The sequence below is a fragment of the Cydia splendana genome, chromosome 1, assembly GCF_910591565.1.
Source record: "Cydia splendana chromosome 1, ilCydSple1.2, whole genome shotgun sequence".
NCBI classification, from domain to species: Eukaryota; Metazoa; Arthropoda; class Insecta; order Lepidoptera; family Tortricidae; genus Cydia; species Cydia splendana.
In genome coordinates, this window is record NC_085960.1 from 18,511,384 (window position 1) to 18,538,409 (window position 27,026).

The following is a 27,026-nucleotide window of genomic DNA, read 5'->3' on the forward strand; positions in this document are numbered from 1 at the left end:
CTACCTAAATTTATTCGTTTAATTTACACAAGTATAATATTTACCAATATGGTATCATGTTAAGAACCTAATATTTGCGTGATAAGTCATACCTACAAACTTCAAAATTTATATTTTTTATAGGATAACTCCAATTCAACATTGACAACGCGATCATGAATAGAATATTAATATTTTAAATAATAATTTTTTCCCTTATCTTTCTTTCCTGTTGGTTGATAATAATGTCTGACTCATAAAATATTGTTTCTGTTCAGTTGTACTATTCGACAATGTATATATATTATGCCGATAACTATCTTTTGTCTATGAGTAAACTTTAATGCATACAATTCTCATTAACTAATGATTATTCGTACAAACTGATTGTAGAGGAATGGCAGATACTATGATTAATTTCTAACGTCCGGAAGGGATGCATAAGTAAATTACGAATTTCAACAATATTTTTGGTTAATTGCATATTTTCTTTCATACATATATGCCCGTTGGGTCGTTTTCGACCCACACTCCTTAAGGTTACAGGCTCACTCACCTACTAATTTTTTAATAAGGTTTAATTCAATGAAAGAACGCTAGGTACTCGTTAGTCTTAGCTTCATATATTTATTTATATTCTACATTGATACGTATAAAATTCATATGGAAACAAAAACATTTTGCTCTATTTAACGACGACGCCGACAGGGGTAATTAAAATCAATCCGAGGGGAAATGGGAACGGCGAAGATTTTCAATTTAATATCACAGTTCAGGTTTCTTTTTCATTTCTAGTAAATGTAAACCATATATTAAACTTAATACCTAAATTTTAGACGTTCAATCAGGCGGTATCTACTACTCGAACCTTCGTCGACGAAATGGCATAAAGGGTAATTAGGTAATAGGTACCTACCTACTTAATTCGAACTCCTTGGAATGTTTTTCTTCTTGTTCTAATAGCTATTGTATAGATACAAGAAGAATACACCAGTGTCCTGTCATAACATAAAGATACATTTTGTTTTGTCCATTTCTTAATATTACTTTTTCTCCATAATACTTACGTATTATGCTCGCAAATGGTCGCCTCGCTGTTTTTGACAAAAAATCCTTTTAGGTACAAGCTTTTAACACTGACTGTACTTTTCTGGTCACTGGCAACTAATACTCATGGAGACAATTATTTTATAACAGAGGTACTCTTAGGCCACCTCCTGTCTCCATCACGGAAAGTTCTACGAAAATCCATTACTGTACTGTTTTATGGGTATCTTATAAAATCATGTTCTGACTACAGTTAGTACCTAAGTGGTACCTAGTTAAATACTAAAGCCGCATTCACTCAGCCCAGCACAGCCGTCATATAATCTGGCCAATTCGAACGTACACTGACATCAAAATGATCAAAATCATAACTAAATTATGTCATTTAGTTATTGTGCGTCTTGCTCGCCTCAATACATGTACGGACAACTACGAGCGAAATGCACGATAGCTAAATGACATCATGGAAAAGGGTGTTGTGATAATATTTAAGTAGAGGGAAATGTTACCGTTAAATAATATGGCCGGCCTAGCCAAGGTGACAATCGCTATCGCTACGACAACGAAACGCTTTGTGTCTCTCTATCACTCTTCCATATTTGTGCGACAGTGACAGTTGAGCATCAATCGCTACGGAGCGTACGCGATTGGCATGTTGGCTACGCGGCCGGATACACCAATTTAGTGCTGTCGTAAATATCCATTAACCATGTTATAATATGGTATAGAGATTTAATTTAAACATAGTTTTATTTAATGTTCAATGCATTAGCAACGATGTCTCTTTAATCTTGAAAACTAGTTACTTAGATCTGATTCTAACTAACAATCGAATTTTTAATCGAAGTGACACATGTTTTTATTTTAATCAAGAAATGAAGACATCAACATTTTGGAATTATCTCTGATCTATGTGAAGGTTCTTAAAATAAGTCAGAATAGTTCCATTGATACACATACTTTCACAAACTTTACATGTGTATATGTACCTAAGTACATTTAATAAATAATCATTTATGGGCCCATTATCATATTTCATCATATTTCCGTCAGATTCACAAATAAAACAAACGAATAATCAGGTAATTCCTATGTGTATAGTCTGCAATAACCGTAAACTTGCAAATTCCACTCGAGATATGATTTGTACGAGTCTCGTACAAATCATATCTCGGTTTATCTTGTCAAAGTTTCTTATTGTAGTGTACTTGATAGAAGCGTTGAGGTCAATTTTGATGGTTTTTGATGACACAGTCAATGGTTATTGTTATTTTATTAAACTTACTCGTATAGGTATAAACCTGCCAACGTGCTGTATGTAACAAATATAAGTACAATAAGCCACATATTACTCGTAAAAGGCACTCTACTCCACTAAACCAATAAATTGCTTATAGTCATGATTTCTAAGTACATAAAATAGCATTATCTCGTTGATTCAAATTTATATTATATTATATTCTCATAATTAATATTATGAGAATAGTAAAATATTAATTAACTTTTACATAAAATGCCTTTTAAGTTCTTTATGAACACTGGGTTTTAATGTATAGTTGCAATTTTATACTTTTCAAGCAATTTAAAGGCGTCATACTCTCATACTCTATCATAATTTTTAAGATTATAAGTATGAGAGAACCTTTTAATAGATGCAACGTGTGTACTTAACATGTTTGCACAATATTCACCGTGAAAGATAATGTTTGCACATTTGGTCTTTATTCTGTATTGTTATTAGGTAGGTACAAAGCGATGTTTGCACAAGAAGAGACTTATTAATGGTTAGCCATATTCAGCATTAATTTCAGTAGATCATATTATGTTCTACTTAATTCCGTTAAACGAAAATGAGTAGTTAGTGATAATTTTGTTACAGTTCAAATTGATAACATAAATAAAATAGTTAGACGAAAGTGTAGGCCAAAAATGCATGAGTAATCAGATAATTTCTGTAATCCTGAGTTTCGTCAGACTAAAAATGGAAGGAAATGGGTCCTCAATTTCACAATATCATGGTCGTGACTCTATACGAGGGGGGATCCCTCTCGCCATTGGGGACATTCTGCACAAGGATTCTGCTAACTATACTTTTTAACATTTGGTGTGATGGTACAGGCAAAACCGAATATATTTCCCGGATTTTTTAAATATGTATGCGAGTGAGGTGGTGTTATTAAGAAATATTTTTGATATCAAAATTTTAGCCTTACTTAAATACGAGTACCATACTTAGGAAAATACTAAATGCGTCACATACTTCAAATATTACATATACTTTATAAACCATCAGCTGAATTATCTTAGATAGGTATCTGAATGGTCATAACCGTCGTATATTTTGTATAAGTATTTACATTGTTACATTTTCAGTCCATATTGGACATGAATTAAGGCTTCTGCTCCTGTAGTTATACAGAGAGGTATGTATATTTAAGGCGTTGTTTCACAGCAAAAATATCAAAGGGGTATTTTACCTTAAGTTCTCGCGTAGATTTTTTTGGAAAAATGTTATCTTAACCGCGTCAGTTTAGGTCGGCATCACACTATCAACAGCGAGCGACAACATATACAAAGTTAGATAAGTGTAGTAAAATTATATTATAGTTTGAATAATCTCAGGTGAATTTTTCGGGCTCGGACCCTAATCTGTTAAACAAAAGATATTGTTTCCTTTATGCAGTGGTTACAATGCTTACTGCTAATAGCCCCGACGTAAGTAACGGGAACAAACCCATTTAAAAAGCAAATTTACCATTTAATTATATGGTTCAAATTCTTGAATCAGCTCATTCGGAGATAACACGTTTTTGCTATCTCTAAAAACAAGACCACCCTAATTGTTCTCTGAACAAGCTGTCATATGAATTTGAACCTTAATACTATCACGATAGTTGCTTTATAAACGACATGGTAGCTTTGGCACGTGGCTGTAGACCGCTCTTAAAAGAAACAAAGGCTTTTGTTTAACGGATTAGCACCCGAACTCGAAAAATTCACCTGAAATTATTCAAACTATACATTTGTTTGATAAAGTTATTAAAAATATACGTTTTGTTCGCGTGTGGAGTCATATTATCGTGTGATTGCTTCTATTAGGGTCAGCAAGAAAAACAAGTCACTGTCCCATCATACAATTTTCAAAATAGCGCAATAGGTTACACAGAGAATTGGCCAGCAGCAGTTTTTATCTTACGACAATATTTGTCCTTCCATCTCGGACCTTTCTGTTTCGTTTTTCCTGTACACATATTAATACTCCAACCGAACGAAACCTATTACGGCTACAAAATTGACTGCTTTGCCTAACTACCTACCAAACAAAAACTTTTAACTACGAGTTCTATAATGTCTTCTAAATTTATATTTTGGATCAATAATTTAAGTTCAAAAAAAATTTTGTGTAGAAAACAAATCTGTGTGCTAGCGTAACTAGGACGAGAACAACCATTACTCACCAATTCTCACTTTGATAACGTTACAGAATATCCCCTAGGGTCCTTCACTGTTGAAGTCAAACACAGTTGCCCCAGCTAAGTAGGTACACGTGCTATCATACAATCACATACCTCAGTGTAAACATATCCTTCATGAAGTGTAAATGCAAATCGTGAAAGTGCGGGGTCGAGTGCATATTTAATTTAATTTGTAAGTGTCATTTTTATCAATTTTATATCATCATATAGGTGATAAGTAGGTACCGGTGCTTTAAAAAATTGACCGTTACTTCGTTGATACACACGAAATTAAAATGATACCAAATTCGAAAATATTAATAAAGCTTAACGGGTTTGAGGTTAAAATTGGAATATTTATCTAATGTTTCCTTGTTTGCTAGTATTGCTACTTTTTCTATACATATTTGGATAGCCAGACGTATAAATATTTATAAAAGTCCATGAATTTCTGCACTCAATTGACGTGCACAAATCTAGCATAAACTAAATATGAATCGCTTGTCGGCTGTTACGGTAAGCTCTGGAGGAGAGCTCTGTATTTCGCTCGGCGAGCGAATCGCGAGCGCAAGCGGAAAATCGGTGCAATACACGAAACCATTTGGGTAAATAGAGGTGCACTGTTTGTTGAGCTGCAGAAATAGGATTTCGGTTTATTCAGATAATTTTTGTTTAGAGATACCTGACAATTCTGCAATCCAATAGGTAAATACTACTGTAATAGATAATGGAGGTAAGTATTGTCTAAAAACGTTGGTCGGTAAATTGCTCTTGTTCGGAAGTGTCTTTTTTAAACAAATATGTAAAGTACATACTTAATTTTGCGTTCTGATCTCAATCCATCCACATTATTAAGGCCCCTGTAGACAATGGGCCAGCGCTGGCCAGTCCAAGGGACGCAGCCATGCGGTAGAATGAGATAGCAATATCACTTGCTCCCTCTAACGCATAAATGCGTCCCCCAGAATGACCCACGCTGGCCCATTGTGTACAGGGGCCTTTACTTTAGATTGAATAAAAAGGTAAACCACCTAAGAAGTAGCAAGTTGCGAAAAAAACAGGATGAAATATTTTAATTTAATAACACGTGTTTACGTGCGTGCGTGTTTACGTAAAGGTGTTTACCTTTACTTTATATGTGTCAGTAATAAATTACAATAATTAAGCATATAGCTGACTAAGGGCACGCGCCCTGTGTCGCTCACTTAATGCATTTAGCGGGCGTCTGTAAGCGTGGGAGGCATTTAAGAGATTTCCTTCCCACTTTCGTTTAAAAACCTTTATAGACCGAGTTTTCAGTTTAAACGGATTCGCTGACGCCTTACGTACAAAGTTAACAAGTTCTTTGAAACCATAAAAGTAAGTTTATTTTCAATGGAAAAAAAATAAACAGCGCGAGTTTTCATAATAAAATTAGCAACAGTTTGCCTTCATTTTGTTTAATCTGAGGTTTTAATTTTTTTGGAAAACAGTAACAACGCTGAATAAGCGAAAGTTCGCAACTCTGGCAGGATAATGTTTTTTTAATGGGGGGGTTATATTAGAAGGTAAAAGTTGTACCAAGTTGTACCTAACACCTCATTAGGTCATTAATACATATAAGTAAGTGTAGCAATGAAAGTTTGTACGAGTATATATCGTTAATTATGAAATAATAATATCTATCGTTCGTTTTAAAAACGTATGTACAATATATCACAAATTGAGACTAATCCACTATTTCGCTGAAGGTAAATTACCATAAAATTCGATAGAAACTTAGGTCTATTGAAAACAGCGCCATCTCTACTGCGTACGATGAATTTCAATGTTCAGTAAACCATGTAAAAAAGCTTTTCAAGCACACATCTAAATAGGTCTTCTTTTAAGAATGCGAGTAGTAGCATAGATGGCAGCATATTGTTATCTAAAATAAGATAAGAATTGGTAATACTTGGTAATATTTGGTAATATTTGGTAATATCAAAGATCTATGAAGTTTATAAATAATAGCTCGAGAAAATCTCAAAAATCAGCGGAACTCAACATACTAAAAGTCCTCGAGGGTAGGGGGGGTGCTGAGGCTTTTTTTTCAGATTTTTCTCATATCTGGAATATCTGTACGAATAGCATTATAATTACTTCGGACAAAGGTTTTTACATAAATTTTTCTACAAATTAGGTCGTATTTTTCCTACCAATTGTCTTAATTAAGGTCACAAAAAAATATTTGGAACTTCTACATTTTTTGCATGTCGAAATTCATAGAAACAAATTAGTTCAGTAAAAAAGGGACGCTTTTTCATTAACCGCCTGATTACTTGCACAACATCGCTTATAGGGATCAATGTAGTCAAGTGATCATTGAGAACCTCGTGTGTAACTCTACCATTATACAAGTACATCTTCCATCACCTTTATTCTCAGAGCATCAAAGCTTAAAGTTTGCAAATATAGTCGTATTCGCAAAATTAAAGCAACATGTCAATTTATAATAAGTGTTCATCGGCGTTATCGTTACTTGTCTCCATGGTACCATACGGAAAGGACTAAAGGCTATGTAATAACCTCCTCCTTTTTTTGTAGTCGGTTAAAAAATATACCTACTATGTACGATTTGTGTCGGTTTAGTAATAATTGAGTCCAATAGTCATATTTAACAGTGATTTTTTTTGTTTTAATTAATCAATAGGTATTACAATATAACTAAATATAGAATTTTCACTATTTTTCTTTCCCACATTTTGAAGTTTCTGCTCATAGCAATAATGCCTAATATTTAGTGGGTAGTTTTAGATACCTAGTAAATATTTATTGAGTACCCAAATTAGCTCTGAATAAAACTATTCTTGCTAGTTCATTTAAAAGACATACTGAAACAGCTTGATATACAAATACATGAGTGGTATATTATATAGTTTATATACAGCAGTGAATCATGGTTTTGAAATCAGAAATGGATCCGCCTTGTAAACCACAGAAGCAGTTTCATGGTGAGTATGTAAATGGTTTAATGTCTTATTTAATGGGTCCCCTAGTTAGTAGGTATTTTATTAAATGTTACTAGTTTCGAGTCGTGACGAAATTAGTATCACTGTTCACATTTATTGTTCTAGATATTTAAGTTATACAATATGAATTAAACTCACAAAGATTGTATAATTATATAATGAAAGTGCGTCAATAAATCCATTACATAATTGATTTAAATATTCCATACATAATAGATTCCTTTAATACACACTTAATTTATAGATTCACCGAAAATGTCATTCAAATACAAGTCTTAAAATACATGTGCAATAGTTTCAATCTCAAACAATACAGGAATCTAAGATTAAAATAAACCTTACCCTCCGCACTGCACTTGCCAAATGCAAACGAACGACATCGCTTCTCTGCGATTTTTCACTGAAAATATAATTAATTACCATTGGTATAATTATAAATTAAGGTGTAAAATTTTTAAATTCAAAATAATGTAGCTAACCAGTGTATATACTTACTTCTAATTACATTAAATTTTGAAAGTAAAATTTTGAAAGTAGATTTCCTAGTGGTATTTACTAAGTGACATATCATACCATAACAAAATATTTAACAGTACAATAAAATAGCAAGTTTCTGATATAATAAATTTAATAATCTAAAACAGTTTATTTACTTACGAATGCATTAAATTTTAAATCTTTGTCGTTTGATGACAGTGAATATTTATCAGTGTTTTAATCTAACTAAAATCAATAATTGTTATTATTTTCTTGGACGGATCTACAACTACCAAAATTAAACAACTAAAGGGTAAGCAATACATTTTTATTGTTTAAAATGTAATTGTGGTTTGTTAAGGTCATAATTACTCTTTAGTATTACAGGAAATTTGCCCAAATTGTTTATTTTTTTTTAGTTTTACAATTCGTGTGTTTAACGTAAACATGCGTGTGAAGAAACAATAACGAATTATTAAATTCCAAAGACAGACAAATAACTGAAAGAAAAGGTTAAACACACAGTTACGAAGCCATTAAGTTTCATTTTACGAGTTTCTTTTTAATTCAGTTGTGGGTAATTCTTATTCTTATGCATTTTTTGTGTAAAACGTAAGAATAGCATGTATTGTTGTGAAAATAAGTAAACTCTATATCAATATACTAAGCAATTTACCTCTAGTTTTAGGTCAACCTAAATGTATTGTCCTAAGAGTATTAGAAACATATAAAAAAAAAATTCAAGTGCGAAATGTCACGGACCGTGTAGTGTGACTTCCCCAGATTTTGTGATATTTGATTTTTTTTTTATATGAAGTGATTTTGCAATAATTTATATCAAATATAAAACACTAATCCTTGTTCTACAACACTGTTTAAAAATTGTATGGATTTATAACGATTTTAAACAACATACATTTTGTGATTAGTTTTCGCGTCACCATCGCGCGTGGTAATATAAACATGCGGTACTCGGTAGAAAATTATCTTTATTACTGGCAGCTTTATTAAAGTTTTTTTAGAACAGCAACACTGTGTTGTTGTCAGGTTTACAAATGGCTGAAGGGAGAAGTTTTGTCGATAATTATTTATTTCTGTTCATTTGAAAAAACGGTCAACCTTAATGCGTCACCGCCGTGTTAGAGTTTTAAAAGTAAGTTGCAGTTTCACGTTATTGTTTGTAACATAAGATATACCTCATACATTGCAGATTAAGCTAATTATTTAACATTTGCAAAATCAAAGGAAATGTTTATGTAACATGTTCCAAATTATCACGACTGTGGCCCTCAAAAATCTGTCACCGCCACGGACTTTTGAGTCCACGTTCGTGACACATAGACACGTGGTCGTATCATTCTTAATTCGTTTGATTAAGAGGCACTTTTCAGAAATTCATTTTTATTAGCTACAGATCATTTGCTATAATTGCCCAACTGCCAAAGCAAAAAAAATGTTTTTCGCTTGTATGTATGTATGATGTGTACGTAATTCTTTGTCACGCTCTACAGCCTTTATAGTTTAACGGATTTCAACGTCTGAGCTGTCATTAGGTTTGTAGTAGTCATAGGAGTGACTTAGGCTATGTTAAAATAACTATATAAATCAAAATAGCCGAGTTGGCCTATATAATGCCGAAATGTCACGACTGAGGGACACTTTGTCACAACCGTGTTTATGTACTCATTTTATTTACCTTTCCTGAGGGTATCAAGATTGACCATATGAATCAAAAAATTGTTTTTTGTATGTACTTTTGATATATGTAATAATATGTGAAAAATAAAAACGTTTATGAAAAAAAAAATTTTTTGGACACAATTTAAGAATCACCCTTGTGACACAAATTAGACACCTGTTATTCCTATGACAATATGTTATACATTAACATTAGTTGCGGTAGACTAACTTCATAAGAATATTTTGAACACAATAGTACATTTCTCATACATAGGTACGTAGAAATATCGTCAGTACGTTCGTAAGGCTGCCTTTCCACTGCGGGGGAGATGAGCAGAGATTAGAGGAGAGTAGGAGACGTGTGGCAATAGCATTGGTTGTAATCATAGATTTTTCGAGATAGGTACGCCGTCATCGTCAATTGGTACAGTCAGCCCTGGGCACTGGAGGCCTTGGTCACTTTTTCTTCGTTTATGACATTAATTTCGGTTTGGTATAGTCAGCTCAAAAGTATATGCGTTAAAGTCAAGTCTCAACATCTGCAATGGCTGTCGGATACCAACCAGCTGGGAGCTTTTTATGGCAAAGTCCGAAAGCTGATACGGCCAGCAAGCCACTGCTCTGTTCCCATAAAATCGATTGATGGCGTTTCACTAACCAACAAGGCGGGCATAATGAATCGTTGGGTACAGCATTATAGTCACTTGCTTAACGTTGGTCGACAAGCTGATCTTGAATTTATTAACTCACTACCGCAGTCGCCGCTACAAACAGAGCTTGCCGATCCACCGAAGCTTGAGAAGGCTATAGTAGCTATATAGCAATTGAAAAACAAAAGGGCGGTAGGTGTTGACAATATCTGCGGAGAGCTTAAGTATACGGAGGTGACAATCTGCATAACACCTTATGGAAATATTTTGTGCGTATGTGGGATGAGGAGCATGTACCAGAAAGTTTTAAGATCTCCCGAATCTGTTCCCTGTACAAAGGCAAAGGAGACCGTTCCGACTGTAACTCCTATAGGGGCATATCGTTACTTTCAACCCCAGGAAAAGTGTTCGCTAGAATACTCCTCAACCGCCTACTGCCGTTGTCGGAAACTATACTACCCGAAACCCAATTTGGGTTCAGGCCGGATAGGGGGACATGTGAAACCATCTTCTCCGTTCGCCAACTGCTTCAGAAAAGCAGAGAGCAACATCAACCTATGTTCCTATGTTTTGTAGATCTTGAAAAAGCCTTCGACAGTGTCCCCCGCGAAGCACTCTGGACAATTTTGACAAAGCTTGGATGCCCTGACAAGTTTGTGAAACTACTGCGACTCCTTCATGATGAAATGAAGTGCTGCATTACTATCAACGGCGAACAGTCTGAGCTTTTCTCCGTTTCATGGGGGGTCAAGCAGGGCTGCGTTCTTGCACCGACTCTCTTTGCACTTTATTTCGCATTTGTTGTTCGAGAGTCTATGAAAAACTTGTCAGAAGTCATAGGCATTCGGTTCCGCATGGATGGAGGACTTTTCAACATTTCAAGGTTTAGATACCGTACCAAATATCATATGCTGTCATGACAGAAATTATTTACGCGGATGATCTATGCTTTGTCTCAAAATCAGCCGAAGGTCTACAAAAATTAAAGTCAAGTCTTCATGATGCTTGCACTACATATTTGGTCTTAAAATAAATGTCAAAAAGACGGAAGTCATGGCCAACGTCCCTGACAACGGACCAAATGCGAGTGTATGTATCGGTGACGAGATATTGAAGCGAGAGGTGGGGAGGTCCAGGTATCTTGGTAGCACGATAACAGCAAAGTACGACCTAGATGCTGAAATAAATGCTAGAATTGGTGCCGCAGCTGTGGCGTTCGGGAAACTCCGGCCAAAGGTATTTCGCTCCCATGACCTGCAGCTCTCCACTAAAATTGTGTATACATGGCAGCAGTGCTGCCGAACCTGCTGTACTCATCTGAGACTAGGGAATGCAATCTCGATCTCGCAATTTCGAGATCTCGCGAGATCTCGCACGAATTTTCGAGATTCAATCTCGTTGACAGGAAATCTCGATTTTAGCAATCTCGGTCGAATCACGATTAACATTTTCGAGATCTCGAACGAGATTGAAAGATTCATCCGTGTGAATTACTTTGTTTTGAGTAATCTTTTTGACCTTAGGGTTCATGTTCTTCAGGCAGTGCTATTGTGTGCAGCCGGCTTTAACTGATGATAAAAGCACTGTGGCGTGCTCTGTGCGGAAAAATCGGACGAACTTAACGTACCCCAGTCACAATTATTTATGATTTTTGCTCGCTTACCCTACATTTTTTTGTAAGTTGCTGAGTGCTTGTGAAAAATATCAACTAAGCATGTTACTGCCTCTGCTTACAATTTTATAAAATTAAAATAATTATTACCACTTTTTCATAATTACATGCAAATTAGAGCTATACAAACATATTTTTATACTATTTTTTTTATTAAATGTTGATTAAGTAATTTGTTGTTTTTATCTTCAAAATAAAACATGACGTACTCTAAATAAGTAGTATATACGGAATTCTTAGAGATTTTTGCTCAAATTAACACATTTTTAATTACTTTATCAAATCTCGATCTCGTCGAGATTAATCTCGATATCGAAAGTGTGACGGTCGAGATCTCGAAACACCCAATCTCGATTCAGATTTATCGTGCGAGATCTCAAATCGCCAATCTTGGTGCGAGATTCCATTCCCTGTCTGAGACATGGGTCCTTTACCGTAAGCATATACGTACACTTGACAGATTCCACCTTAAATGCCTCAGAGACATTATGAATATCATTGGACGGACCGGGTCAGAAACACAAACGTCCTGAGGCGCGCAAATGTCGGAGGCATTGAGGTGTATCTGATGAGACGGCAGCTGCGGTGGTGTAGGCACGTGTCTCGGAAGACAGAGTGGCGAAGCGTATCTTCTTTTCAGAACTCCAGAATGGTAAGCGTAAAAGCGGTGGCCAGTACTTACGATATAAGGATGTTCTGAAAAGACATATGAAGAGATGCAAACTAGAGCCATCTGACTGGGAGCGGAAGGCAGCGCAGCGGCCCGAATGGCGGCGCCTCATTCGTGATCGAGTTAGCGTTTTTGAGGCTGAACGCCGCAGTGAGCTCGACGAAAAACGAGATGAGTTTAAGGCTCGGCCGCCAGCCTCAATTTCCTACAATTATATAGGTGGTGTGTTGACGTGTCCAAAATGCGCTCGAGTATTTAGCAAGAAGATAGGGTACGTGAGCCACTTACGGCCGCACCAGGGAGTGGATCAGCTACACTCTAATAACACGAGTTAAAAATTGCCTACTCCAGAGCACACAGTCGCTGTTGCCGAAATCGGTCAGGAGAGCATCGTCATCATCATCATGATATGCGTCAAATGTATCCACCATTCTCTAATAGGTATATATAAACAATTAGATTTTTGTAGGCAGGTACTTGTACTTACTAAACACGAAGGTAGTTGTTAGCTTACTGGTTACAATGTTCATCTGTGGTTTGTGGAAATTCCATGCATCTATAAGAGTTGAACTAGTGTACCTAGATATTGCTATAGGGCATTGACGACACGACTCACTGATTTGGATAAATGGGTCAGTTTAGTTCTAATCCATCTAATCTAATCGTTAAAGTATTTTAGCACCCCGACATAGGAAACATGATTACGTTTATGTATGACATGATATAACGGTTACATTCGGATTGGGACAGCATCAACGTTACTGCTGCAGCATTGCTGGAGCAGCCATGCAGTAGCGGAAAATGAGCGATTTCACTTTAAATTGGCTTTTTAAATAACAATATACTAGTGTCCGACCGAAACATGTTTTTTTGCCGAAACCGAAACCGAAACCGAATGTTCGGCTTTGGCTCTAGTTTCGGCCGAAACCGAAACCGAAACTTTTTGTAGACTTGTTAAAATCGTTGAAAAAATGTCATAAAACTGCTTTTACACACATATTATGGGGCTGTCAACACCCAATGCCCTTGAAATTGATGTTACTTAAGCAGTTTTTTAAGAAAATTACTAGAGTTAGACCAAGATAATTCTGCAACGATTTTGATAACACATGCAGTGCAAGTGTTACTTTAAACGTCAAAACTTGACGTATAAATAACATTTGCACTAGTAGCACTGCGTATGCTATCAAAATCATTGCAGAATTTTCTTGGTCTAACTCTATTCATTCACCAGTCAAGCTAACATGTAGATACAGGGTAACCAAAAAAGCAACCAAAAACGCGAGCGCAGCGAGCGCGAAATTTTTTGGTAACAATATCGCAAGGCCGGGTACCGATCTTCACCTGGGCCTAAAAGTCCCAAGTGCCCCAGTGAGGCGAACTTTCTTGCGAAGTCAAAGCCGTGCTTCAGGCTTCAGGATAAGTAGTTAAGCACAGACTCCAACCAATGTCCATTGTATTAAAAAGCGAGACCGCAGGCCGAGCATGGCGCAGCGAGGCCAAAGGCTAAACTGAAATAGAGGACATGTGGAACACAAACCAATGGTAAATTGAGGTAAAGAGTGAGGCTAAGGTCGAGCATTCGTATGAAAAACTGTACTGGGGACACTTTTAAGGGTTTTTTCTTCGTTTTAATCAATAGTCAGCTGTTCAGCTTCGCAAAATATTAACTATTGAGAAAATCAACTTTGCGGAACTAGTTGAGCGTAGCCTTTAGCCTCGCTTAAAATTTGCCATAGATAGAAAAATGACTGAATAAGTGAGTGAATAAGAGCGAAAAAGACATCGTTCGACTCGGGCCGAGCTGATACTCGGCCAACGGCTACGTGCGACAGTGCTATTTCATTCACTCCGATACAATTAGACAGTGTGCGCGTTATAGGTATTGACAGCCTCTTAAGACTGCGTCGACCGTCCAGTGGCGCTCTCATTAGTGGAATTGTGTTTTATAATAAACCAATTAATTTCTGTACCTATACATGAATCAGTATATGTAGGTATGTATTAATATTGTTGTCCTACTTATTCCCCAACTTTTGGTCTTTGTCCGAAGTACCATTTCATAAGTTTCGGCCCGGCCGAAAGGTTCGGCCGTTTTTTGGCCGAAACCGAAACTACAGCCGAAACATGATTTTTTGGCCGAAACTGGCCGAAACCGAAACCGAAACCGAACCTTCGGTCGGACACTACAATATACCTAAATAACAATAAGATCAATGATCGAATAATGATACTCCGCGACACCGTATAGCTCGCTCGCCGCACTAAAATTAGATGCACATGCAAATGCACTCTGTATATTTAGCCAACATTTTTATTTTTTTGTGATAATTTTACATCGTGAAGACTGAGACTGCGATTAGGTTCGTTATCATCTTATAACGTAAATAGTGGCTTTTAAGAGCGTTTTTGGAGGTTATTAAAAAACTTACCTATGCTTTTCACCCAAAGGGACGTAAAGTCAGGAAATTAATTAGAAAGGCAAGAAAGATATGGCACGCCTCGCGTAACTTACGACGTAAAAATGACCATCGCGCGGGTTTTTACTGCACGGTAGTGCCCCCGCCAAGTCGAGCAAAACAAAGAGGCTTGGATTAGAAATATCAATCCCGCGGGATCCCGGAATTTTCGGGATCCCGACTAGATCTAGATTAGAAAAAAAAGTAAAATTCGATTGAATTAAAACGATAATAACGGCATGTTTGTGATGGTGACGTTAATTAAAATAACATATTAATAGACAGAAAACAAAAACCTTTATTCTTTAATAATTATTAACTATTAAATCATCATCAGTTTTCCTTGGAAATTAACAAAGGTAATCAAAACAATAAGTATAACTGTAATAAGAATCAAAATAATAAGGAACAGGAGAGAGTATTACAGGTGATTTTGAAAGTGACTTCTTAAAAAACAAAGGGTATTAAGAGTGTTATCTGCTAAACGGCATCTTACATCCGTTGCAATGTACCCAGCGCCCCGAGTGGACGTGTGTAGCGTCGCTGACGACTGCCGCCCAATCCCGTCACTCCCGAACGGGATCCCGTCATATTATGCGTCGGGATTGATCCCGAAAAATTACACGGGATCTCGCGAGATCGGGATCCCGCGGGATTGGGATTGCATTCCCTAGTACCATCCTTTTGTCGAAGCCATTCAGGCGATTTTCAACCTCCAGAAATGTAGTTCCAAATTTTGCTTTTCATTGTATTCGGTTTGATATAAAATTGCGTTTGATGAAGTGGGACAGCTAATGAAGACTATAAAATGATGGCATACTGCCATATTTTTGTTAGGATAGGTTATTAACTCTTCTCTGACTTTCATGCGTACCGTAAAATGGGGTTAGTGGGGTCAAAACTGAAATTCAAACCTCGATAACATTTTATTTTTACATATGAAAACTGGATGGTGTATATAATAAGTGTTCCGGACGTTTGTATTTTAGTTTTTATTTTATTTTGGGTAGTTCCATTTCATAACTTTGACGATAAAGAGGAAAACCCACGTCACCTCGTAGTGCCGCGTATTTGGGGTGAGAGGGGTTTTCATACAAAGGTGATTTTGGAAGATTGTTGGATCGATTTTTTTTATTATGCGTATTAATATAGCTCCATTTTAAATTGGAATACATTATTTTTGTAGTAGTAGCCTTAAAATCCCTTCTCACCCCCCTCTCAAACCTTCTCTCCCCATTCATAACCCACCTCTCCCCGCGAAACCTACTCACCCCGTTTTACGGTACTATTGAGATTATCAGACGTCGTCGTTGGTACAGCCGAACTTTCAATCTCGTATACCTAGGTACCTACATATTTTGCTGCATTACGATGGAATCAGATGCATAAATCTAAACATGTAAACGTGAAATTTGGTGCGGTTAATAAAGAAAGAATGCTACACATAAGTTTCAGAAATATAGGTAACAATAATTATGTCCCTAAGACCTTTATTTTAGTAAATATACCTACATATACATACTTTGAGCTACTGAACTACGATTTTAGTAGATTGGCACTTACCCAACATTCTTTAATTGACGGAAAAACACTTCTTGGGATTTGGATGTAGCATCAAAAGTACCGGATTAGCCTGCGCGTCAAAAGTATAAGTCAATTCTCTTTGCTTATACAGTTGGTATATGTACTTACATTAGTGTTTATGAAATTCTACTGTATTTTTTTTGGCAATTTTTTGAAAACAACTCTAATTTCACCGATACGTGCGCTCGCGATGTCAGTACCGCGGTAGAGCTTGTAGAGGCAGCGGCATGATCAGCTCCGCACGTTGTCAACGGCGACGAAGAGGTTTTATCGTTGTGTGCGGCCGGCGCCGTGTAAAATGCTATACTGTGTGCGTGTAAACGGCGACTGAGAAACTTTGATCCTAGTACTGTGTATTTGGTGTTATAGTATGTATAGTACAACAACACCAACAACAACGGCTTATTATTATTCTGGCAACTAAAATATTAATCAGGAACTTTCATTGGGCATATAATACATGATCAAACGAACTTCAAAGTGAAGTTCGATCAGTATTATATGAGTAAGCTTCATTCGAAGATATAAATATAAATTGGCTGTGCATTAATATCTTAGCGCCAATAAAATTATATTAGCCTCAAATATAAGCATCATATCATTAAAAAACTGGCAGCAAAATCAAGCCAACCCAATAATTTTAGGGAACTTGAAGTGATAGGTTGGCGTCTAAAATAATAAGTTGGCAACTAATATTGTAAAGTTGTAAACTGACAAATTTCCTAATCCACAAAACAACTCAAATTTATTGACCTGCCAATGGTCAGTATACTTAAGGTCGAAATTCCTAATCATGAAACACCTAATGGCCATTTCATTAGCAATTTTTAATTACTAATTTCAATAGTTATCATAGTGTTCTGCCAGAATCAAAAGATAGGTGCAACGACGAGCGAAGTGAGGAGGAGCATGTTAGTGACCAAACCAAATATTTTAAAAGAAATAAAAATAATAAAATAAAATGTGCTTCATAAATTTTAATAATTTAGGTGCCAAATAAATATTTGGTACCTGCCTATTAATAAAAAAAAACTGTAACGGCATTAAAATACAACTCATATTGATATATTTTAAGGCTCCGTTTTTGTTGCCAATGTATTAATTTTAGTACCCATTTCTATTTTTTTAAACTACCCAAATTCGATTAATTACTTGACAGGTTAAATACGTGCCCATAACAACTACCGGACACCATTAAAAATATTTGAAATGACCTGACATTTTATAAGTACACTAAATTATAATATGGCTGAATACCGTCCGTCTGTCTATCTGCCTATCACCAGGCTGTATCTCATGAACCGTGTTAGCTAGGCAGTTGAAATTTTCACAGATGCTGTATTTCTGTTGCCGCTACTATAACAACAAATACTAAAAACAGAATTAAATAAACTTAAAAGGGAGCTCCCATACAACAAACGTAATTTTTTTGCCGTTTTTTTTGCGTAATGGTACGGAACCCTTCGTGCGTGAGTCCGACTCGCAATTGGCCGGTTTTTTAAATCCCTTCCCAATGCACCTACGCGCACATCTAAAGTAAACTAGAAGTAAACTATGCAACGCACATAAATAATCCGGCAAGAGTCCACCAATCTTGTTCGTGTGTGTTGGGTACAATAAGAGTTCCTATATTATTATATTTATTATTTACGAACATTGTTTACAAACTTGACACACATTTTATCGACCAGCCTAATGCGCATGTGTAAACCAATTTCTTTATTTTAGTTTGACTTAGTTTGACGTAATGTACATCAATGTATACTTACATAAGTAAGTATAGTTCTTAACGGAAACATAATGCCCACAATTTAATAATCTATTTATAGATGTTTAATACAACTAAGTGAACGGTTAGCAATCGATGTCTGCGCGCGCAGTTTAAACATGGCTTCCTTATGTAAAAGTCGACAACCGTCGATCGTTCTGTTTCACATGCATTGCCGAGTTTTAACTCCTATTGTTATGATGTATTAAAAGGAAAACCGCAATAGATATCACATTATTTTATTTCCACTCCGATCAAAGAAAGGAGGAAGTATCAAAGTAGCAAGTGATCTAACCGCTTCAGCACATATCGAGTTCAGTCATCCGAAGTGCAGCGTTGGGATGACATTGCAGTGAAAATTAAGAAATAGAAAATTTATCAAAGAACCCTTTAATGGAATCGATCAGATATAACAAAAAAGAAACAGTTTCATTCATGAAAACTAATTCTAACACGTGACTAACATGCCAAGTGTATAGTAAAAAACGTGCATAAATATAAAACTTATGTGACCGGTGCACTTCAGTCCGAACTCAAAAAAATAGGTTATTAGGAAAGAGGGCGTGGGAACGAAACCAGATCTTTCGATCTGGGCTGTAGGGTCCTATTTTGCCTGTGATGGAGAAAGGTGAACGGTTTTCAGAGTATCTGTTCGCGAAGATGGGGCCAGGGGACCGAGGTCCGAAGACCACGGAGGACCGAGCGGCGCCGGTCGACCCCACCGGTGTCAGGAAGTGGTTTATGGAAAATACCATGCTGGTTGTCACTTTAATTGGCGTGCTCGCTGGCATCGCTATCGGTAAGTAAATTAATGATTTAAGATTTCAAAATATTATGTGTCACTAATATTATATATTATTTATGATATTTCTCAACGAATTCAAAATATGTATTGTATTCCAAAGATTCGTAACTTTAGAAAGTTTCCGCTAGGTATACGTATTCTTTGCACCGACCAGGTGTCAAAATGGTTTTCCCCTAAAGTTCTAAAGTTCAAAGGTTTCTTAACTAATAATTGAATTAGTTTAAGTGAAATACCTTACCCATGCAGTTTTGTTTCTTTTTAATAATAAAGGAATGTCTCCTTTAAGTAAAATAAGCCAGCTTAAGGATTTAAGGTAGTTTCCCTCCAGGGCCCGACTTATTTTTCCACACTGTATAGGTACAACTTCTAAGTACCTACCTACTTTGGTTTCAATGGCCATTAATTCTCAAAGTGTTAAAACATCCATTAACCGACAATGACAAATTACATCGATGACAAATAAATTGTTGGTTCCGTTGTCGGGTCGTTCAGGTCTTTAAATTAGTAGAATTCTTAATGGACTTTATAAATGGATTGATTCGTAAATACAAACAAAAGACTATGTACAATCATATTCTCGTTAAATAAATGAGTCAAAGACAAAAGTAAAATACAGACATAGGTTTGTTTACATTTTATGAAATTCAAAATATTCGTGACTGTCTAATGCCTGGGTTCTGAGTCAGTGGGTTAGATATATTACCTACCATGAAAACTACGAAATATAATTTGGCTACCTTAACGTTCTTAAATCGTTCTTTTATGAGAATTTCATTAGCATTTTAACACATACCTTATGCAATGTATTTAAACCTTCCTGACTTAAAGTAGAAATCGCGTGACTGACCTTGACTTTCCGGAAAACAAGCGGCTGGCACACGCTGACTCAGCCAAATTGATTCGAGCTATTATTAGGGTGGACCCATTTGGGTGATTACTGATTAGCATATGATACAAACAATATCGACATACGGGACTTAGCATAGTTGTTATCACAAGAAACCAAGCGTTACCTAAGTCTACTGACATGAGCTGCAATATATAGGTACTTACGCAAATTGCAATATCTCATTTATTTTCCAGGTTTCGGCTTGCGTCCATACAATCTCGGTCCCGATGCTTTAATGATAATTTCGTACCCCGGCGAGCTCTTCATGAGGCTATTGAAGCTGATGATCCTTCCTTTGATCATAGCGAGCCTGATCGCTGGATCTGCTAGCCTGAACGCCAAGATGAGCGGGAAGATTGCAGTCCGGACTCTACTTTATTTTATACTAACGTCCATGTTTAACGCTTTTCTGGGGATACTCCTTGCAATGATAATACACCCTGGGCAGCCGGAACTGCGAGAGGACTTTGTCGTGGCCGTTGAAAATAAAAGAGATCACAGTATTCTTGACAGTCTTCTGGATATTGGTCGGTGAGTTCATTTGCAAATCATGGACTAAATACAAGGTAAAGAGTTTTTAGAATTGATAAGATTTGCAAGCTTTTACTCATAATTACAATATTAGTCAACCCCTTATAGTCCGAACTAGGAAGTATCTGAGTGTCAGAACAGCTGAGTCGGGACGAGTAAGCGCATGTGATTGGTAGTCACAATGATAATTCAAAAATATATCATTGCTAGAAAGAATAATATAAATATTTCCCATTTTTATTAATAAAATGCGAACATTTTTTATATTCATGTACTTACTTTGCTTTTACCAGGTCATGTTATAGCTATTCCTAATTTTTGGCTACAGAAACATATTCCCGGACAACATCGTGCAGGCCGCGTTCCAGCAGGCGCATACCGTATACGCGGAGCAGCCGTCGCTGTTCGCCAGGAACCTCACGGATAACGACACGGCGCCGGCTCTAGTCCGTGTCGTGTCCTACAGGTTAGAATCTCACCCAGGGAATATTGGAAGAACCATAAAATAATAAAGAATAGAAGGAGTCCCCCCGGTACAGTAGTGAAGCCTTTAACCTGCACTGCGCACACGGTATCCACTTCCTAACAGGTTTTATGAACTAGACTTTAATATTCTACTAATTGAATTCGTGTACCTATCAGTTTTAGTAAGCGTACACCGTATACCCCCACCGCTGTCGCGTTCAGCGAGCAGCCCGACAGATTTCGTTACGTTACCCGCACCAAAAAGAATAGATAGTACTTATAGAGGGGTCCTGTCATTGTAAATTTTGTAGTCACAGTAAATTTACTGCCATCTATCGACACACGACTAAAACTCAAAATGAAAACGTATAAAGTTATCAAAAAATGTATATATATGGATAAATGATTTTATTATTTTTATATCATTTTGATCCATGTTCATTCAACTAATATCTATGTGTTAAAATTGTTAAATATGAAACGGTGTCGTCACGCCATCTAGCCGAGGATAGGCTAAAGGTGTGTGCGCCATCTATTCGAGAATGACTTTTGCTTCAATTCCGAGGCACGTTTTTTCCTTAGACTTTATTCGTCTTATACGAAGTTAGATATGTCTTTGCCCGCACTTATCCATGTCGTCTCGTACAATGTGTGTCCGGAAAATTTGATCAATTGGGAATGAAGGCACGCGTAAATTAGTCACTTAACTCATATCACCTTTCATTAGGATAAAGTGGGTGCGTAACGGTCCATATAACAACTTTTGATATATTTTTAGTCGATATAACGATTGAGGGACATAATGCACTTTTGCTATAACAATACATGGTATACTCTTAGAGAGTCTAACTATCGTCAAGTATAATGAACTTGTAACATAACAACTTCTAATCTAACATTAACAGCGTATAACGTATATGTGATATAATTATGTTCGATATACTTAACGCTCAGTTGGCATAATGTAGTACTGGTATAATTTGTAATATTTACTACTATTATAACAACCTACGTATTCGAACTTAAGGCAGGTCTCAGTTAGGTACGACGACAAGCGAAGCGAGGAGGAGTGTTAGGCAGAACTGCGACCCTACAGCGCGCGAGCCGAGCGAGCGAAGCGAGCGTGCCGCGGTAGCGGCCGGCGAAGCGCCAGAACCGACTTTTTTACTACTTTATTTTTTTTAGGAATAAGTAATGGAAATCCTCACGTTTCGCTTCTCTCTGCAATCTCAACGAGTTTAGAAAGAAAACAATAGTCACAAGTTTATATATTTATATTCAATACAAACAATGTAAAACAAAGGAAACCACTCATTTTTTTTTATTTTAAAAAAGCTGCATTCGGTATATTCATTTTTTCTTGCTAATATATTATCAATCTTTTTTTGTTGATGTATGTATCATACATTTTCTTCTTTTTCATCACTGGTTCACCATTTATAAGTTGTTCAATATTACAATTAAATAATAATAAGATTACAATTTAATATTATTATGTTGTTGTTAGGTATATATTATACCATAAATACTTATAACAAATATTCATTATATCCAGTAAACGTTATATCGAATAGCTTTTATATCGCTTAAACATATTATACCCCATGAAAATAGTTATTTTGTTGTTGTATCAAAAGTTCATTATACCGCTTAAGTGATTATACACCATGAAATTATATCAAAAGTTGTTATATCTTTTGAAAATATATCAAAAATTGTTATACGGATCATTACACACCCGGATAAAGTGGTACGTACATATGTGTTTAACCAAGTATGTGCCTATCCTTCTTCATCCTCGCGTTATCCCGGCATTTTGCCACGGCTCATGGGAACCTGGGGTCCGCTTGACAACTAAAGTAAAAAGAAGAAGAATGTGCCTATATCGATATTAATAATGTATTTACATGCAGCATGTTTTTATTTTAGATCAGGCACCAACACACTCGGCCTCGTCTTCTTCTGTCTCGTTTTCGGGAGTTTGCTCGGCACTCTGGGCCCCAAGGGCCAGGTTGTCATCGACTTTTTTCAAGCCATCTTCGAGGTCATCATGAAGATGGTGACGGGCGTCATGTGGTTCACCCCTGTGGGAGTCAGTAGCGTCATCGCTGGGAAGATTCTTGGTGTTAGCAATGTTGGTAAGTGTTATATTGTGATATAATGCTGTATAAAGCTGACTCCGGGCTATATTGGGATCCAACCGAACCGGAAAAGCACTAACATACACCCATCCTGAAGACCCCTGTTCGAAAACCTTAGGTACCCGTTGACTACTAGCACTTTTATGGTAAGCTATCATTGCTAATAAATCAAAACAGGCGCAACGTGTGCCATGATTTGTACCTAAATATTGTACAGTCGCCATCATCGGAGCGGCGGACGTGCTCAAAAACATCAGAACACGCACTCTAACGCCTTGACAATAGAGGCGTGTTCAGATATTTGTGAGCACCTTGGCCGCTTAGTCAACCATTTTAAGATATGAAGTAGTTTTCTTCAAATGTTTGCTCGTTTTGTTTATTATGACATTTCCATACGTTTTAACGAATAACCGAATAACGTTATACCTACTTATTTATTGTTTTGTATAGTGATTTTTAACATTATAGTTGCGTTTAAAAAAAACAGTCTAATACATATATAAAAACCCACTGGTGTAATCAACCTTTAACTCTTCAGTATAATTGTTCCAGCTCAAGTGATGTCCCAGCTGGCCTGGTTCATCGCTACGGTGGCGGTGGGTGTATTCCTGTATCAGCTGATCGTGATGCAGCTCATCTATTTCGTGTTCCTACGGAAGAACCCCTACAAGTTCTATTGGGGACTGTCTCACGCAATGTTGACTGCTGCCGCTACTGCTTCCACGTAAGTATCATTTAATAAAGCCAAATAAAGCCTACCTGCTTGTTGCATGAAATTATCAGCAAGATCTTTCTTGCAATTTCCTATGATTCTATCCTGGCAGTCCTGGCACTCGTACGTAATGCGTTTCAGCTCTCATAAACTACTTAGTGCATGTTCTCATAACTACGTATATCAAAGCAGGCCTGTTTTTGGCAACTGAGACATATGGTAGGTACAGAATTGTGATGATGATTGGTTGATTGATCTGTTAGTTTAGCGTTTTCTCCCACACGATAACAACTGTCAGCTCCATTTGAAGCATCACATTGTGTTATTTCCAGAGCTGCAGCCCTCCCAGTTACGTTTCGCGCGATGGAAGGCCCGCTCCGCATCGACCCTCGCATCACACGGTTCGTGCTGCCCATCGGCTGCAACATCAACATGGACGGCACGGCCTTGTTCCTGGCTGCGGCCAGCGTCTTCGTCTGCCAGATGAACAACCTGCATCTAGGGTTCGCGCAGCTCGCTACCATATTGTAAGTATTTATTGCCTGTTGGTAAGATGTTATTATGGTCAGCTACGGAGTAGTTGAAGGCTTGGCTGCATGAAGGTGATTTTTATTATTTTAAGTAAGTAAATATGTACCTATTATAATTATGAACTTTAGTAGCTACCATAACCCAGGTGCCTTCTATTAGAAAATCACTGGGCAATATCTGAACCAACCGCGCGAGATAGGTAACTGGTAGACCTATTATAAGGATGTTTGCAATCGTTACAAGAAAATACCTACTTATGTTCGAATGGGTACCAAAAGAACGAGAATTTGTAATTCCAGCAGCAAGCATCCAAGCTACGTTTGGCCACAAGTTCCCTAATGTTACAATCTTGTCATTTCAGCTTGACTTCGACAGCAGCGTCAGTGTCGTCTGCGTCAGTGCCGTCGGCCGCCATGGTTCTCCTGCTCGTGGTGCTGGCGGCGGTGGACGCGCCCGCGCACGACGTGTCGCTGCTGTTCGCCGTGGACTGGCTCGTGTGAGTATCGTGTGCGGTGGGGTGCCGTCACCTACAATACTCTACGGTACTATGATGTCAGGTGGTGAAGTCTAAAACACTTACCGCCAATAATACTTTACTTTGCGCTTGGGACATATATGACTATCGGTATATTCAATTAAATAAAAGCTTGTAAAACACGTTTCAGTGACCGGATACGCACCACAAACAACATGCTGGGTGACTGTTACGCAGCCGCGGTGGTGGAACACCTCTCCAAGAAGGAGTTGATGGCTTGCGATGCCGTGACCATGGTATGTACTGGATATTATACGAAAAGACGTTCGTTATGCCGAGTCAAGTATAAAGTGTCGAGTGTATAAAGTTTAGTAGTTTTTTCGTCACTTACCTTCTCGTCGGATCGTACACAGTTGGTTATGTCATAGTAGGTACCTATGACATAACCAATTGGCTTAATAGACTTAATAGACTTAACAGACCGCTTCATAAAAACAATTACCAAATTGGCTTAATATATCTACATACAAACATGACTTAATGCATTCATACATACTCACGTACATAAATAAATACGTTGCTAAAATCACAACTCTCCCCATAGTCGAACGGTTACTTACAGGTATCTTTTTCGAGATTCGAACACGTGAGGGGACAATTTTTTAATTAAAATTGATAGTATTTATTATTTAAAGTAAAAACACCGAAAGAAAATGTAGGTACCTACCTATTATAATAATACTAACCAAAATAAACTTGTTTCTAGGAGCCAGTGGTAGCCAATGGTCTCATCCCAACACCAAACACTGAAGATGAAAGATTAGATACACCATCAGGAAAAAAATCCATAACATCCGACGACATTATCATCGATATGCATTTATCCAACCAGGCAAGCAGTAGTCCTGTCAAACGGATTTAGCTCTTGAAATCACTAAACAGACTGTGTTTTGAAACCATTTTTCTAAATAGGCAAATATCAAAGTTGTCTGGATTTTAGAATTGATTTTCAATTGTTAAATATTTCCATTTAGTGGTCCCAATTATTGTTACTTAATTCGCAATGCTAAGACTTTGGTGTATCCCCGGTGTGTCCCCGACGGGGACACATGGGAATAGGTGTTTTCATGTTAATCATTCCCATTTGTCCCCGCCTCATATACTATACATGAGGCGCCATACGGTGGCGGTCGCTTTGAGGTGAGGGACAAATGGGAATACACCAATGTATTTAACAACAGATTTTTATTTTAATATTATTTCATACTTTAATGATAATATTTTTCATTTTATCATTGAAATATAAGGCCTGAATAGTTTGAAAGACTGAATAATTGAATATAGAAAATAGGCAAGGTGATGGAGGAGCAAAATCCGAAGTTCTCTGTACATGTTTATAGGTCGGTAGGTAGTAGGTACTTATGAACATAAAGAAATGTACGTAAATGAATCACAAAATGGCTGGGTATATAATAAAGAGATTATAATATCTATCCACTTAGCTACGACGGCCGTAAGAAACCAAAATCTTAGCATCGTAATTAAGTTTAGGTAGGTACTTAAATATGGCGATTTTGTATCCGAAGTTTTGACATTGTTCGATTCAGTATTATCCCTGTTGATAACTTTGATAAGATAACCCGAGACCGCCACCAGCATTGTGAAGTGTTCTCATATGGTCAATGTGGTCTTAAACAAATCCGTTTTAGATGTAAAAAGGGAATGTAGAGCCTACTTTTTCAAATAAGATCTGATATAATATGTCGTTGTTCATACTTTCTAAATATGGTTGGGATTTGGCAAGAATCAAATAGTTTCAGCGATGAAAAAAGTTAAAGTGGCCCGGTTGATTTATGTTGACTTTTGAGTCAAGATAATAACTGTCATTATTATTAATAACTGTCAAACAATCCAGCAGATAAATTATGTTCCTCTAGAAGCCTTAGCAGCTCACAGTCCGTCGAATGAGTTTTATTCAATACAGTGAGGGCTATTCGTGGATTCCGCGGCCTATATTGTTCTTCAGCACCAGAAACAACAGCACAT

The 27,026-nt window shown here is 36.9% G+C and overlaps 1 protein-coding gene across 1 annotated transcript; it reads left to right on the forward strand.

Annotated features, from left to right (window-relative positions):
• The first annotated feature begins 7,348 nt into the window (after nt 1–7,348).
• Nucleotides 7,349–26,072, forward strand: LOC134791714 (excitatory amino acid transporter). The gene is made up of 10 exons (XM_063762833.1): nt 7,349–7,453; nt 19,075–19,230; nt 20,320–20,656; nt 20,985–21,122; nt 23,051–23,259; nt 23,815–23,986; nt 24,307–24,501; nt 24,867–25,001; nt 25,171–25,276; nt 25,747–26,072. The coding sequence occupies exons 1-10, from the start codon at nt 7,399–7,401 to the stop codon at nt 25,900–25,902; spliced, it is 1,659 nt and encodes a 552-aa protein (XP_063618903.1). The 5' UTR covers nt 7,349–7,398; the 3' UTR covers nt 25,903–26,072.
• Nucleotides 26,073–27,026: the final 954 nt, after the last annotated feature.

Coding starts and splice junctions, on each gene's coding strand:
- LOC134791714 (XM_063762833.1), top strand. CDS start 7,399: ATGGTTTTGAAATCAGAAATGGATCCGCCTTGTAAACCACAGAAGCAG. Junction 7,454..19,074: donor ACCACAGAAGCAGTTTCATG/GTGAGTATGTAA, acceptor AACGGTTTTCAG/AGTATCTGTTCGCGAAGATG. Junction 23,987..24,306: donor GCTGCCGCTACTGCTTCCAC/GTAAGTATCATT, acceptor TGTTATTTCCAG/AGCTGCAGCCCTCCCAGTTA.